Source organism: Schistocerca gregaria, chromosome 8 (genome assembly GCF_023897955.1).
Source record: "Schistocerca gregaria isolate iqSchGreg1 chromosome 8, iqSchGreg1.2, whole genome shotgun sequence".
Lineage (NCBI taxonomy): Eukaryota > Metazoa > Arthropoda > Insecta > Orthoptera > Acrididae > Schistocerca > Schistocerca gregaria.
The window spans coordinates 208,038,641-208,052,592 of NC_064927.1; the positions used below are offsets into that span (position 1 = coordinate 208,038,641).

General features: G+C 37.2%; 1 protein-coding gene across 2 annotated transcripts in view; it reads right to left on the minus strand.

Moving 5' to 3' along the window:
* LOC126283939 (palmitoyltransferase app-like) overlaps positions 1-13,952 on the minus strand; it is a 142,218-nt gene that overhangs the window by 22,520 nt on the left and 105,746 nt on the right. For both annotated transcript variants that reach the window (XM_049982328.1, XM_049982327.1), the window contains exon 8: positions 8,036-8,171. In XM_049982328.1, coding sequence (XP_049838285.1) covers positions 8,036-8,171 — 136 coding nt within the window. The remainder of the gene's footprint in view (positions 1-8,035; positions 8,172-13,952) is intronic.

Below are 13,952 nucleotides of genomic sequence, written 5' to 3' on the forward strand. Positions count from 1 at the left end.
ATGTTGGGATGTGGTCACTGAGAAGCAGCAAGATTCTCTCTTTACAGTCCTTCAGTACAATGCTAAGAAAAACACAAAACATGGAAATAAATAAATAAAATGAGTTCATCATTTATGAATGACCTTAGTATCAAAATTTTTGGTACAAGGGAATGAGGAAAAAATACTTTCCATTTCATAGACAAATGTAAGGAGAAGTGCTAGAAGAAACAGAAACATCATGGAGAAAGGAAATAAAAATAGAAATGAGTAAATGGAAGAGCAAGAGCAAGAGGAGGAGGAGACAGTGGTAAAAAATGTAGAATGTAAAGAGTAATGAATAATACTCAAACTAAAACTGAAAAGATAATTTTCTGAACTAAACCACAGAGAAACAATTATTTTTGAAAGGAGACAAAAAACTGAAGTAGAATGGAGATTAAATTTGTCTGCCACCTCATCTTTCTCTGTTTCTACTTTCATTTATTCTATATAATTCTCATTTTTATATGCTTCTCTCATTCTTACTAACCATGATGCCAATTTATATTTACTTTAATTTTGGTATTTTGTGTGATTTTTGCTTGAAACAATCATCATTCTGACCTGCACTTTTTCTTGTGATTTTTCTGGCAACTTCTCCATCTATGCCACCTAACCTGCTTATGGATATTCATAGTTCTGCAGTTGTGGTACTTTCGCTGTAATCATAACCATGTCTCATTTGCCCCCTGCCTCACCTCACTGTCACTTGAAATCTTCTCCCGTTTCTTCCATTTGTCTAGTAGTTTCCAATGATTATAAAAGTTATGCTACTGCATTAGATGGCAGGGAGCACATAAAAAGTGAACAAAGGAAAGGTGGCAGCAGGGTCTTGTAGCTCTGGAGGTGGGCAGAGCTCATTAGTGAAGTAGGCATCCTCCATAGTCCTTGTTCACTATCCACAGTGTCATCTATTGTAATTTTTATTACTCTTTATTAACATTAGGTTTAACACGAATCAGACCGAAAAATTATTTCATAGCTAGTACATTCTGCATTTTAAAGATGTGATTAATGCAGAAGCATGTGCACAGAATACAGCCTCTCAGTTATTTAAATTAATCATCCACGAGACAAAATGAATATGACTAAGCTAGCTCCATACACAGATCCATAATTGTTATACGTGAAAATCTTAAATTATATGCACAACACACATCTGACAGAAAATCCCACTGCGGAGATAGAAATAAACTCATTGTAAGTAAATAAAACAATATTTTAGAGGAACAGAAAATCCAGCCTGCATAATATACGACTAAACACACCTATCACACAGCAGCATTGCAATAACCATTTGTAAGATACTACAGAGAGACCAAGGAGAAATTTGGAATGGAATTATAGTTCACAAAGAAGAAATTAAAACTGCGATATGCCTATAACATTGCAATTTTATAAAATTCACAACAGACCTAGAAGACCAGTTGAAAAACTGGATAGTGTTTTGAAAAGAGGTTATAAGATGAATATCAACAACAGTAAAACAAATATAACTGAATGTAGTCAAAGTAATACAAATTATGTTGAGGGAATCAGATTAGGAAATGAAAAATTAAGAGTAACAGACGAGTTTCAATATTTGGGCAGAAAAATAATTAATGATAGCCAAAGTAGAGAGGATGTAAAATGCAAACTGACAATAGCAAGAAAAGCATATCTGAAAAATAGAAATTTGTTACTATTCAATATAAATTTAAGCATTAGAAATTCTTATTTGAAGATAGATTTCTGGAGTACAGCTCTGTATGTAAACAGAAAGTACATGATAAACACTTTAGGTGAGAAGCGAATAAAAGTTTACAAGATGTGTTTCTACAGAAGAATGCTAAAGACTAGATGGTTGGATAGTGTAACTAAGGAAGACATACAGAACTGAAGAGAAAAGGAATTTGGTTAATAAAAGTGATCTGCTGATAGGACACACCCTAAGGGATACAGAAATTCCCAATTTGGTAATGAAATCTACAAGGTAAAAATTGTAGAGAGAGACCAAGCAAGTTCTATATGCAAACTCACAATTGATCATACAAAAAATTTGAATTACATAAATAACAGCTGCAAAACACTACTGCAGATATGAAAAGAAACTGCAGTAATGATTCAAACCAATGTAACCAAATACAGCTATAATTTAGAACACTAAGAAAATCCTGAATAATGTTGTCAGTTACGAATGATCAAAAGCACAATATAAAATTTAACACCAACCATACAGGTAGTAGTAATAACCAACTGTAAAACACACACACATGGACATTTTTCAAGTTTTTAAGCTTGAAAAGCAAACAAACTACGTATTGTTCCCCTAATATTTCTTTATTATTAACCAGACCAATTTTTTACTTGCAAAGCCATCATGAGATAGTTAACCACACCTGCTGCCTAATTAAACAGTTTCTATTACCTGACATTTTCCCCTTTAACTTAATTAGCTTAAATATTATATCTCAGTTAAATATTGAGAAACGAGACCTCACCTAGGAACATTTCTTGCTGGTTGCAGCCACCCTCAGCAATCTTTTCTTGGAAGTTTCAAAATGTATGTAATAATTGTCTTTTCCACAAATTGATTCTTAAGAATTATATGTCCCTAATGCAGCTCTCTTTGCTGGCTTAACATCAGATGGGTTGACTGTCTCATTCTGCCACCACTTAACTTTTCCCTTCCTGAAGAAACTGAATTAACTGGTCACACTCAGTTTTTTCATCCTACACCATGTCCCCTTCCTCCTCTCATCAATTGGCCTTTCTACCCCTAATGACTGAGAGCTCACTTAACAGTGTCTACACCCTCCCCCTCACCACCACCACACCTATTAAATTATACTTTTAACAATGTTATAAAAAGGATAGTTGCTACTCACCATATGGTGGAGATGCCGAGTCGCGGATAGGCACAACAAAAAGACTGCCAGGAAGTGAGCTTCCAGCCAACAAGGGCTTCTTTGGAAACACACACACACACACACACACACACACACACACACACACACACACGACCACAGTCTCTGGCTACTGAGGTCAAACTGAAAGCAGCAGTGCCCCCCCCCCCCCCCCCTCCTCCCACCAGGTTGCTTCTCCCATAAAGCGCTGCTTTAGTCGCAGTCTGGTCTCAGTGGCAAGAGACTGTGGTCCTGTGTGTGTGTGTGTGTGTGTGTGTGTGTGTGTGTGTGTGTATTTCCAATGAAGGCCTTGTTGGCCAAAAGCTTACCTTCTGACAGTCTTTTTGTTGTGCCTGTGACTCATCATCTCCATTATATGATTAGCAGCAACTATCCTTTCATCAGACATTACTACATTCCACCCTGAATTTTCATTGTTTGAAATTAAACTTTTAGGTGGAGCAAAACTGAATTATGGAAAGAATATTAATTTTGTCATATATATACGGGCCACTGACCATGGTGAGATGAGGTGATGTGCATGCCTCAATGATACAGTAGCCTTTAGCACAGCTGTACCCAGAATAGAGAAGTATTTGTGGAGTGACCAAACATACATGTGGTTCATGAAGATGGCAAAGCCGTTTATAGCTGTAGGGGATGGGGGAAGATAGGGGGGGGGGGGGGGTAGCAGCCAGGACGACTGAATGATCTGGCATTGTAGCATTAGCCACCACGGTCTTGCTATGCTCGTACTGTGAATGGCTGAAAGCAAGGGGAAACTACGGCCATTACATTTTCTGAGGGCATGCAGCTCTACGGTACTGTTAAATGAACAGGACTTCTTGTCACATGAGTAAAGGATTACAAATCCAAAATCAAACACAGGTAAGGCAAGAGGGAGTCTAAAAATGAATACGAAAATAGGAGTATTCATAAGCTACTATGAACAACACAGTTAACACATTCACAGCCAAGACAGACAAAAAGCCAACACCCACCACAACACTACAATTTTATATGCTAACTACATCTGTAGATGATAAAGAAACTGTAAGGAGATAAAAGAAATTATTCAGATAGTTAGGGAGATGAAAAATTAACAGTGATGGAATTTGGCAGTAGGGAAAAGATGAGGAGGAAAAATAGTAAGAAAACGTGGACTGGATGAATGACGCCATCTGATAAAATTTTGCATAGAGCATAATTTAATCATCACTAGCAACTGGTTTAAGAATCACACAAGGTTTTATATCTGATCTGAGGACACAGCCAAGTTTCAAATAGATTACATAATGCTAAAACACAGATTAAAAAAAAAAAATCGATTTTAGACTAAAACAACATTTTCGGCAGCACATGTGGACTCTTTACCATAATGTTTTGGTTATGACTACATATTAAAACTGAGAACATTACAAAATGTACACAATTAAGGATGTGGAATCTGGATACATCGAGAGAACCAGACATTGTCGAGAGTTTCAAAGAGATCATTGGACAACAATTGACTGAAACAAGGGAAGAAATGCAATGAAATATGAATAGGTAGCTTTGAGGGATGAAACCGTAAAGCCGGCACAGGTTCAACTTGCAGGAAAGAAAATGCTTTGTAGAAATCCTTAGATAACTTACAAGATAATGAACCTAACTGATGAAAGGAAAAATATAAAAAGAAGACTGATGAACTACAAAACTGCAAATCAGGAATGGGCAAACAAGAAATTCAAGGATGCACAAGCACACACAACTCGTGGAAAGATAGATCCTGCATATAAGAAAATTAAGGAAATTTCTGGAGAAAAGACAAGAAGCTGTATGAATATCAGATGGCAAACCAGTACTAAGCAAAGAAGGGAAAGCTGAAAGGGGGAAGGAATACATAGTAGGGCTATACAGGAGAAACATACTTGAGGACAATGAAGTACAAAGAGAGGAGGAAGTATACAAAGATGAGTTGGGAGATTTGATACTGCGAGGAGAATCTGACGGCATTGAAAGCCCTAAGTCAAAAGAAGGCCCCTGGAGTAGACAATTTTCCCTGAGAGTTATTAAGGCCCTTGGGAGAGCAAGTCATGACAACAGCATTCTGCTGGTGTGCAAGATATATGAGGCAGATGAAATACTCTCAGATTTAAAGAAGAATGCAATAATTACAATTCTATAGAAGGCAGGCACTTTTGTAGATTCTCTTTGAAATTCTGATGATGGCAGGTACAAAACACATGAAGCCAAAGGTTATTTATAACTTGTAACTGCTATCTGGTTTCTATACAAGAGTTGAAAGACGTGAAAATAAGTAGTAGTTCAGAAGGGAGTAAGACAGGCTTGTAGCCTATCCCAAATATTATTACTTCTGTACTTTGAGCAAGCAGTAAAAGAAACCATGAACAAATTCTGAAAGAAAATTAAAGTGCAGGAAGAAAAATTAAAAATTTAAAGTTTGTCAATGGCACTGTAATTCTCTGAAAGATAGCAAAGGACTTGAATGAGCATTTGAATGGAATGGACAGTGACTTGAAAAGGGTTTACAAATTGAATATCAACAAAAGAACAACAAAGGTATTGGAATGTAGTCAAATTATATCAGGTGATGCTGGAAAAATCAGATTAGGAAATGACACACTAAAAATAGTAGACGGGTTTGGCTATTTGGGCAACAAAATAACTGACGATTGCCGAAAGCGAGGGTATCAAGTGCAGACTGACTTTAACACAAAAAGCATTTCTGAAAAAGAGGGTTTGCAAACATTTAGAATAAATTTAAGTATTAGGAAGACTCTTTTGTATGTATTTGTCTAGAGTATAGCCTTATACGGAATTGAAATGTGGACAGTATACAGTACAGACAGGAAGAGAACACAGGGTTCTGACAGGTTATGCTACAGAAGAATGCTGAGTATTTGATACACAGGTCAGGCAAATACTGGTAGATACTGAATCAAACTGTGGGAAAAAAAATTCATGACAACTTGACTAAAAGAAGGAATTGGCCGATAGGACACATCCTAAGATGGGAGGGAATCATGAGGCAATAGAGAAAAGTGTGGGAGAAAACTGTAGAAGGAGACCAAGGGATGAACACAAGAAGCAGATTCAAATGGATGCAGATAGCAGCTGGAAGAGGAGGCTGGCACCCACCGATTAGTGTGGACAGCAGCATCAAACCAGTCTTGGGACAGAAGACTCCAAGAGCACCACAGCAGAGGACACAAAAGTAACTCTAGTCTTCTACCAGCTGATTGAAAGTTTCTTGAATTGCCTGAATGAACTTCAATAGCAACAAAGTTGTATTAATTTCTTTTTTTATGTGCCTCCAGGTAGATGATTAGATGTAAATCATAAATACCAGATTATAAGATGAATAAATTACTATTCACAAAGTTCAAGTATTCCTGCTGATACAGTTTTTCCACTTCCTTAACCAATTACAGCTACTTGTGCTATCATTTTTTTTCTGAATTATATGACAACCCAGCTGGATCATCATAAGAACCAGGATGTCACCTAAGAAATATCTACTTGGACAAAATTAGCTGAATATCAATTGAAATATTCCTGTTATGTCTAACAGGTGTTCCTGCAACAAGTAGTGTGTTTAATGAGCAGCCTGCAATACAAATCTGTGGAAAATATGTGCTAGAAACTGCTAAATGGAGAGCACAGGTTTTAACACTTTTACAGTTAGCTTCCAAAAAAATTTTATAATAATGTGATTTTTCTGAAAACATGATTTACATTTCAATTTCACCTTTGTGTGTGTGTGTGTGTTTTAGAGAGAGAGAGAGAGAGAGAGAGAGAGAGCGGGGGGGGGGGGGGGGGAGGTGGAGAGGTGAAGGGTGTAAAAAGATTTCCCCTTCTCTTCCTCAAATGTTTCCTCCTCTGCAGAATAATACCAGCCAAAGGATTCAGTTCATTATTTAGGGAGAATTATGTGAGAATCTTATTGGAATATAGCAGATACGAGTCAAATAGGTCAACCGTCGATTACATGCATATTTCCTTTGCTGTATTCCTCCAATGTGCTGTTCTTGTGATCTGCTTCTTCCCCCCTTTTCAACCAATGGTTTTGAAAACTTGAAAAATCCAATTATACAATCTGCAGACTACACCCTATCAATCATCACACAGGAACTGATATGCAGTAACTTTCACCTTTCCTATGGTGTAATTTTTGGACTAGAATGTGACGAGCATTGTGATATTGTTGTTTATTATGTTTAACCAGAATGTGAGGATTCTTTACGCCAACTACTACAAATTAAAACTGAGTGGAAAAACATGATAAAGAAATAATTTTCTCATATGAAACATGCAGGAGAAAAATTAAGATGCATGTGAAGGGTACTGGATAAAATTGTACTTGAAATAAGTTGCACGTAAAATTATAAAAACCATATTATTAAATTCATGACTTAACACACCAAAATTGTTCTGTGCAGGGACAGAGATACACATGCACATGAAAACACACACCCATCTGGTGCATGTACACATTTATATTATGGAGAGTGTGTGTGCAATGGATTACAGAGAAATAGTAACTATATCTGGAGAAAGCTTCTTTTTTGCAGTATTGGAAAAGTTGTACATACCGAGTGTTGAAAGTTATCCAAAAAGGTGAATTCTTCCACATATGAGTCTCACACAACCTTATCAGCCACTAAACACAAGACAGGAAAATAATTATAATAATTAAAAAGCTGAAATACTGGTATCAGGTTCCTTCACCAGATGCAGCTATCACTGGAAATAAAGCATACCAGCATCTGTTATAACTAGGAATTTATGGGCAGTTTTCAAATATGTAGTAGCACTATTGAAGCACTCAACATAGTGGGGCTAAATATCCCCATTTTCATCTTCAGAATCAGGTTCACTGACAATGACAGAAGAGTCAAGGGGCACGAGTCCCCCAAAGGCATCACCGAGAGCTACGAGATTGCTGAGGCCACGAAAACCTCCTGCTGAAACAACAGGTCCTCCGACCAGTGGACTGGCTTCACGTGGAGCATGAGGGCCTCTCAGAGCAGGCCTACAGTGTCGAATGCGGCCCGTCAGCCTCTCCCCCCTTGTTTCATTTACTAAAGCTGAAGAGGCAGACACAACACTTCGTAATCTGTACGCACCGTGCAATGACGTTGCCAGAGTCGTGGTTGTACCACCATTCCCTCTGATGGCACTGGCTCCAGAAGGTGAAGTCACTAGATTTTGTGTAGAACCCAATGCGTCATTTGCGACACTTCCTGTCTGGCTAGCACCATTCTGAAATAGCAAAGAAAATGTACTGATTATTGAAAAACAAAGTACTTTTACAACACTGAGTGTCAGACATTTATTTCCTGCACAGTGCTGGTTTTTATGGTCTGCAGTGAAAGGTGATTATCCTTGCAATATTTTGACACAAAATAAGAAAAAAAGAAATATTATCACTTTCTTATGCAAGAATTGAATCGAATCCTGTCTCTATTTAAAATATATAATCCATAAACAATAATAAGAATGTAAGATTTACTGGGGTACTCAGTTTATCTCTAGAGAACTCTTTTAAGTCTAGTTTATGGGAAAACTACTCATCTGGCACATATCCACAAGATAGGTCTCAGTCAAGATGACTCAAGAAGACTACTTACATAGAAAATCAATTAGATGATTATGATACACCAATGCAGTTAGAAAATAGAGCATGCCAGGCTTATAATATTCTCAGCAAATCAGAGTTTGGATTTCAAAAGAGTTGCTCTACTGAGAACGACATTTATATGTTAACTCATCAAATGTTACAAGCATTACATAACAAAACGGCACCAGCTGCTATATTCTGCGACCTATCTAAGACACTTGACTGAGTGACCAATATTATCCTCTTAGATAAACTGACATTTTATGGATAAAGTCATATTTAACAAAAATAATACAAAAAACTGCACTTAGTTATTCAACCAATGTAATGAGGGGAGATTCTTCTGACTGGAGAAATCATGCATTGGCTCCCCAAGTCCCAATCTTAGGTCTGCCATTGTTCCTCATATATATAAATTATCTTCTGTCCAAGGTACAACAAGCAGAATTAGTTGTTTATGTAGATGACACTAGTATTGGAATCAATTCAAGGATACATACAGCAACAGACAGAATGGTACACAATATTCTTAACAGTGTCATTGGTTTCTGTGAATGGTCTCATTCTCAATTTTAAAATGGCACAACATACTCAGTCCTGCACGTCTAGAGTTACTATACAAATGATAAGTGCAACTAATAAATATAGTGCGAATTTCAATTTTTTTAAATCATCTATGTTGATGAGAATATGAACTGGAAATAGCACATTTTGGAACTCCTAAAAGGCCTTAATTCAGCCACATTTGCACTTAGAATCACTGAAAATCTTGGGGACAGACAAATCACTAGGTTATTTTGCATATTTTCATTCAATAATGTCATATGGAATAATGTTCTGGGGTAACACATCTATGAAAGAAAGTCTTCACTGTTAAAAAAGTGCTGAAAGAACAATATGTGGTGTTCACCCATGATCATCTTGTAGACATCTGTTTAAGGAACTGGGAACTTTGACTACCACTTCACAGTATATTTATTCCCTCACGAAATAGTTGTAAATAATCCACTGCAATTCAAAAGAACAATGATGTACACAATTACAATATCAAAAGGACAAATGAAATTCATTACTCCAAATTAATGCTGTTTTTAGCACAAAAAGGGGTTCACAGAGCTGCAACAAAAAGTGATCACTTCCTCAGTGATATAGAATGTTTGGTGGACAGCAAAGGAAAATTCAAAAACAAACTGAAAAAGTCTCTCTCTGATAACCCCTCCTATTCCACAGAAGAATTTCTATTATTGTAATATGTAAAAGGGGTTGGGCAGGAATTACTAATCCACATCTGCATGTTGAATAATAATAATAATAATAATAATAATAACAAAAATGTTCATAAATGATCAGCATCTAGTCATATTTGCACATTAATCTGCAATGTAAGTGTTAAATGACTCATTCTGCATCTTTATGATTTATGATACAAATGACCCATGGAACATGAATGCAGCTAACTAATTGTGTCCTGAAGAAGGCTTTATAATTGTGAAACCTGTGATACAAAATGTGTATTGGGATCGAAATATTAACAAGATGTATTGGTGTGCATCTTATCTCGTGGAGATTCTGATGAAATAAAACACACTTAAAATTTTTTATGATTTCAGCAATATTTTGTTATGAGTGCAGCACTCAGTATGTTACACTACAAAGACTGAATCTGTCATCAATACATTTTATTGTAACATATACATCCACATCCATACTCTGCAAGTGACCATACAGTGCATGGCAGAGGATACCCTTTATCACAGCTAGTTATTTCCTCTCTTGTTCCACTTGCAAATGGAATGCAGGCACAGCAACTGTCTATATGCCTCCGCATGAGTCCTAATTTCTCTTATCTTGTCTTTGGGGTCCTCACATGAAATGTACACAGGTAGCAGCAGAATCATTCTGCAGTCAGCCACAAGTGTTGGTCTCTAAATTTCCTCAATGGTGTTTTGCAAAAAGTGTGTCACCTTCCCTCCAGAAATTCCTACTTGAGTTCATGAAGCATCTTCTTAATACTCATGTGTTGACTGAACCTACCAATATCTAAAGCATCAGCATGTCTCTGAAATGATTCGATGTCTTCCTTCAATCCGACCTGCGGGGATTCCAAACACTTGAGCAGCACTTAAGAATGGGCCACACTGTGTTCTATACGTGGTTTCCTTTACAGATGAATGACCCTTTCTTAAGATTCTCTCACTAAACCAAAGTCAACCGTTTTCCTTCTCTATTACCAAATTTAAATTAACAAAAATAACTGCTCCCCATGAAATGCCAGATGTAAATTCATCATCTTTCTACAAGATCTTATGGGGAGCGATTATTATTCTTAATTTACGGTCAATTTTGAGTTTGATGTTCTGCACTTGTACGTCAATGACATGAACTCAATCACTTGAAAATTAGATACAAGGCCAAAACCTGGGTCGTAATTAAATAAACAATACAGTCAAATGGTGAGTTGTTCATTTAAAAATCATTGTATGGCTGTTGCTCAGCAACACCAAAAACTGTTTACACTATTAGTACTGTACTCTAACATCAGCCCAGATTGCTGCCCACCCTGTCCATCAGATCAATTATGTATGTAGATGATAAGGGCAGTCCTTACCACACTTCCATGTGGCACCCTTGACGATATTCTTGCCTCTGATGAACACTCATTGTCAAGGATAACATATTGCACTCTTAATACATAAAACGTCTTCAAGCCACTCACATATCTAGGAACCTATTCTGTATGTTTGTACCTTGGTTACCAGTCTGCAGTGAGGCACCATGTCAAACACTAAGAATATGGAATATATCTGCTGCCATTCATCCAAGATGTCAGGCAAGAAAAGAGCAATTTAAGTTGGAGCAATACTTTTTAATCCCATACCGTTTAATGGGTAGAAGCTTTTCCATCTCAACAAAGCAATGTTACTACACTGGTCTGTAATTTTATTCATCTGTTCCTCTATCCTTCTTATATACAGACCTCAATTGCATTTTCTTCCAGTTGATTGCGACTCTGCACAAGTGAGAGGTTTATTATAAATATAAGTTAAATAAGTAGCCAATATCAAAGAGTACTCACTTTAAGAACAAACTGGTATTCCATCTGGACCTGGAGACTTATGTGTTTTTAACTGTTTGAACTGCTTCTCAATGTCAGGGATGTTTATTTCTACGACTTACATACAGGAGTCTGTATGACAGTAAAATGATGGCAAGCCTGTACAATCCTCCTGTATGAATGATTTTGTGAATGTGAAATGTGAAATTTAAAATTTCCACTTTCCTTTTGTCATCTCTATTGCCACACCAGACAAATCACTTCATCACTGGACTGAAGCCTTTAACCTGCTTAATAATTTTGTGCAGGACCAGAATTTTCTTGGGTTCTCAGCAAGATCTGTCCCTAATGTATGACAATGGAAACTGTATGTTTTGTGCACTGATCTATTTATGAATCCCAAGTGTCTACTGAAGTATGCCTATCAACATTTCTGTATTCTTTTCTGGACCAAAAGTGCAACAATCTCTGCCAGATAGTGTATTGCTCTACAGCATATTAGGTTTAAGTTCAAACACTTGTTCTGTGTCCCATTGTTTCCTGCAGATGCAAAAAATCGTAGTACAATGTAACTTTTCTTTTACATTCCCAGAATTAACATTTACAATATTTTTTTTTATTGTTCCCGTCTAATTTCCTATGTACACAATTTTAATTTGCACCCGATTTTGGGTCAACATATTTATAATTTTCCCGCGATTTACACATTATGAAAAAATGTTCGTGGAGAAGAAAATGATGCTGGCATACTGTTGTCCGTCCAGAAGTGTTTACAAATGTTACATGGTTAAGTTCGTGACACCAGGGCATTCTACTCAACAGATCTGAACCACAGACATGTAAAATTTGGAACAATTTGTGCCTTATCTCCTGCCACTGCCAAGCCCTACTTGGCGTGGTGGCTGAGGGAGTTTTGTTTGAATAAAGACATTATGATCAATCACATCCATTTCCAAACTGTCTATACTGCGCAAATGTAGTTTCGTGATTGTTGCCATCATTGTCACAACTTTGTCTAACCAAACCATATGCAGTGTAATTCGGTGTTTGGCCACTAATAGCGCTAGCTGACAACATCATTAGTTTTGCGTTGCTCAAATACTTTTAGTTTAAACACAGCGGCAGTTACATATTTTTTTCATGCTGAGGAAAACATATTCCAAGAATTTATTCTTGTTGTCAAGTGCAGTATTTACATATGTATTTTTTGTGATGTTACACAAACAAACAATGTGAGTGATAGTTTGCATGTGTGTGGTTTTCCACATAAGTGAGGAGGCACAGTACCTGATAACCTTAAAAAGATGACTACAGTGCAAGACACAGAAAGACACATATTCAAACAGCACATAAAACATTTATGCAGACATTTACACTTGACAATGAGGAAAAATTCTCAAAACGCATAGTGCTAAACATGAAAAATATGTAACTAGTGCAGTACTTTATTATTTAAATAATGAATGATAGCTGCAGACTTTCAAATATGTTGATTATGGCGTATGAAACTGAGTCAAAGATTCCTACTTCCCAGACAGTTACCAGTTCCAGTTACATCAGCAGTTTATTAGATAATAAACCTTTATTAGATGGTAAACAAGTCTTTTAATGTCTGTTACAGACATATATCACAGATAATTGCTGGGTTCAAATTAATGATACGAATATAATAGAGGGAACCATTCCACGTGGGAAAAATATATCTAAAAACAAAGATGATGTGACTTACCAAACGAAAGTGCTGGCAGGTTGATAGATACACAAACATACACACAATTCAAGCATTCACAACCAACGGTTGCTTCATCAGGAAAGAGGGAAGGAGAGGGAAAGACGAAAGGATGTGGGTTTTAAGGGAGAGGGTAAGGAGTCATTCCAATCCCGGGAGCGGAAAGACTTACCTTAGGGGGAAAAAAGGACAGGTACACACACACACACACACACACACACACACACACACACAGTCACAAGCAGACATTTGTAAATGCAAAGAGTTTGGGCAGAGATGTCAGTTGAGGCGGAAGTACAGAGGCAAAGATGTGTTGAAAGACGGGTGAGGTATGAGCGGCAGCAACTTGAAATTAGCACAGGTTGAGGCCTGGTGGATAACGAGAGGAATGGATATACTGAAGGGCAAGTTCCCATCTCCGGACTTCTGACAGGTTGGTGTTAGTGGGAAGTATCCCGATAACCCGGACGGTGTAACACTGTACCAAGATGTGCTGGCCGTGCACCAAGGCATGTTTAGCCACAGGGTGATCCTCATTACCAACAAACACTGTCTGCCTGTTTCCATTCATGCGAATGGACAGTTTGTTGCTGGCCATTCCCACATAGAAAGCTTCACAGTGTAGGCAGGTCAGTTGGT